Consider the following 2,895-nt stretch of genomic DNA (forward strand, 5'->3'; position numbering starts at 1 on the left):
TTTACAGTCTTTATTTTACAGTTAAAATATTTATTTATCAAATAAAGTCTAATGTTACAACTAATCATGGATCCCTTTAAGGAGCGATGAATGAAACTTTAGGTCCAAGACAGCAAAATACCCAAAATCTGAAAGTCTTTAATGTTTATATTATGTTTGAGTTCCTCAAATGAAATGTTTTATAAATAAAATCTAATAGTATTAATAAGCAAGGCTTACTTTCTCTTTTTAGATTTGGTTGGCTCATCATCCTGAACATCCTCAGCAGCAGCAGAGAGCTCTGGCTCCTCCTTATTGACACCTGACCACACAAAAACCATTTTCACATGAAAGTCATGACTAATGTGTGGTTTGATGTCAAACAGTATTGTCCACACCTGTCTTCTTGCCATCCTCGGGGCCTTTCTTGTGTGGAGGCTCCTGGATGTGTTTGTCGACGTCGGCCCGGCCGATCAGCTCGTCGGGTCGATCCCACATGGACAGTCGAGTCGTTGGGTTGTAAAAGAAAACGCGATCATCTCCTGTCCACACGACGCACCTGATCAGAAAAGGAAGAAGAAAGTAGGATTTTTTGTGTGTCTCAGAGAGAAGTGATTAAAAGTGTGTGGGTTTATGGGGAGTCGTACCAAGGTGTGCCAGGGATTGGGTTGGTGGCGATAGGCCTGGCTTTCTGAGCTGCCTTTTCCTCCTCCGTCATCTCCTCTACTTTAGGCTCCTTGACAGAATAAAATAAATGACACTGCTRAATGTTTAATTTGACATTATTGTAGTTTTTTCTTTGTTCTGCCGAATCGTGGTTTTGGAGGAATGTTTAATTGTATTAACAGCAAATCATTCTTTTAAAGTTATAAACAATTATTTTGTTCACCTACCTCTTTCTCATTATTAGTGTTTTCTGCTTTGAGCTCCTCCGCTTCCATTTCCATCGCCTCGGCCTCCTCCTGGGTCAGACGCTCTTTAGCCTTTTCTGCTTCTTTTGCTAACAAAAAAAGGAATTTATGTGAGTTTGGTTGAGCATTTTCTAGAGCTGATATTATTCAGTGTTTGCCTTTTTTTACAATCTAGTGAAAAAGAACTATGCAGAATAGAAAACTGGTAAATCTTTCCACAAATCTGAAGATGATGGAAAAAAGATGAGAACATCACATTTTGGCTAATGACAATAGTAAATTCAACAAACATAAGGATTTCCACTATAAAGGATAACAACCTTTATGCAACGATTATTTGCACATGATACGATTAGGCCCAACCCTAACATAGACGTTACATTTCTTAATCTTTATGATTTTTTAAATCATTTTGCTGTGCCATATGTGATTATTGCTTTCACCTAAAAGTTACTATTTGAATTAAAATTAAAAGCTCATGCTCAAACCTAATAAAAACTTAGGGATTTAGTTAATTTCTCTCTTATGTTACTGTAAAGCAGAGCCTACCCTTTTCTATTAGAGCCTGTGGTTTCTCCCAGGTGGACTCCAGCGTCCGGTTGTTGTAGTAGTACGTTTTCCCATCAACTGTTTTGTACTCCGACCACTCAGGGAGCTGCAACGATCCAGCTATAGAAGCAGGTGCTGCTGAAAGCGTCAGCTGGGGGTGCATCATGGAAACTAGAGGTGGGCCCATGCCAGGGAGCATCCCTGCAGATCAGAGAGGAAACAAGACGATGGAAGGTTAGTTAAATCATTGTTTTTAATGAGCAACTCAAATGAATTGATACAAACTGAGTGACATCTGATTTGATCAAATTCTAAATCAAGGTAATCAAATAAATAACAGGAGAATAAATTGATTTAAATATTTCTCTGTTATTTGTTTATTGACATTAAGCTCTGTATGTGTTAGTTTGAATAATGTAAACAAACCCTAATGAAGAAACAAGTTTTTGGGGTAAAAGCTACCATGTCATCAGCAGATCAGCCAAAGCTCTATCTATGGTTTAATTAACTGCTGATAATTTGTTTGTGTAATAAACTGCATCGAATAACTTTTATTCCTCTTTTTAATATAATCATCATAATAGTAGAGAACTTTAACTAAGCGAACACAGATATACACATATAAACAAGTAGTGACCACACACCAACAACCATGCCACAAAAAGACGACAACAGGACCACATGTTGCCCTTAGGTGCTACGAGGCAACAACTAACGCTACTTATGCTTCACTTATTTAAAGTCACTAAACACCTGACTAAAAGAAAATTGTTTCTAGCAACCAAAAGCAAACCTTATTTTAAGAATTCGTCACATTAAATTAAACAAATAAAAACAAGTACTCCTAACACCAGAGAGGACATTACCTATTTAAAGTGTTTTTTTCTTTTCTTTTTACTTCATGATGAATATTTCAGCAACAGCTCATGAAAGTTGTTAGCTGTATGCTTTAAACCATAAATCACTAAAAAAATACTTGTGGCAATAAAATGCTGTATGCTGCTTTGTGTCACCCAGAGGTAAAAGAATAAGGTCAGCATGTATGTTCACAGATATATTCTGTTTCTATCTGCTGGAATGGCTGAAAGTCACCACTGTACACCGGATAAGTCATGTTCACAGCAGTTAGCACCATGCCACGGTTTGAACGTCCCCATATATACAATACGATGCATGTAGACACCATTCACTACCATGCCATCTAGTGTAGGTCTGAGAGGCGAGCGGCTGGGTGTTTACCGTTGGCGCTGGGGCCTGCCTTTACACAGGGCGCACCTACTATCTGCACCATTGCTACACCTGCAAGAACAACGGACAAGCAAGCATGTGGTTGGACACAGCAGGACACGAAACATCAGCTACCATGGTGTGTGAGAGTGTGGGGTCTGCCTCTGCATTTGGGACAGCAGTTCCACCATTTTCATGAATCTGCAATGTATTTATTTATATATATATA

The 2,895-nt window shown here is 38.4% G+C and overlaps 1 protein-coding gene across 1 annotated transcript in view; it reads right to left on the reverse strand.

Moving 5' to 3' along the window:
* Nucleotides 1–2,895, reverse strand: part of tcerg1b (transcription elongation regulator 1b (CA150)) — a gene marked incomplete in the record, with an annotated part of 15,147 nt that overhangs the window by 5,497 nt on the left and 6,755 nt on the right. Inside the window, 6 exon segments of the mRNA XM_014017675.1 lie at nucleotides 220–301; nucleotides 378–538; nucleotides 627–715; nucleotides 873–979; nucleotides 1,440–1,640; nucleotides 2,679–2,738. Coding sequence (XP_013873129.1) covers nucleotides 220–301; nucleotides 378–538; nucleotides 627–715; nucleotides 873–979; nucleotides 1,440–1,640; nucleotides 2,679–2,738 — 700 coding nt within the window.

The sequence above is a fragment of the Austrofundulus limnaeus genome, unplaced genomic scaffold, assembly GCF_001266775.1.
Source record: "Austrofundulus limnaeus strain Quisiro unplaced genomic scaffold, Austrofundulus_limnaeus-1.0 Scaffold174, whole genome shotgun sequence".
NCBI lineage: Eukaryota > Metazoa > Chordata > Actinopteri > Cyprinodontiformes > Rivulidae > Austrofundulus > Austrofundulus limnaeus.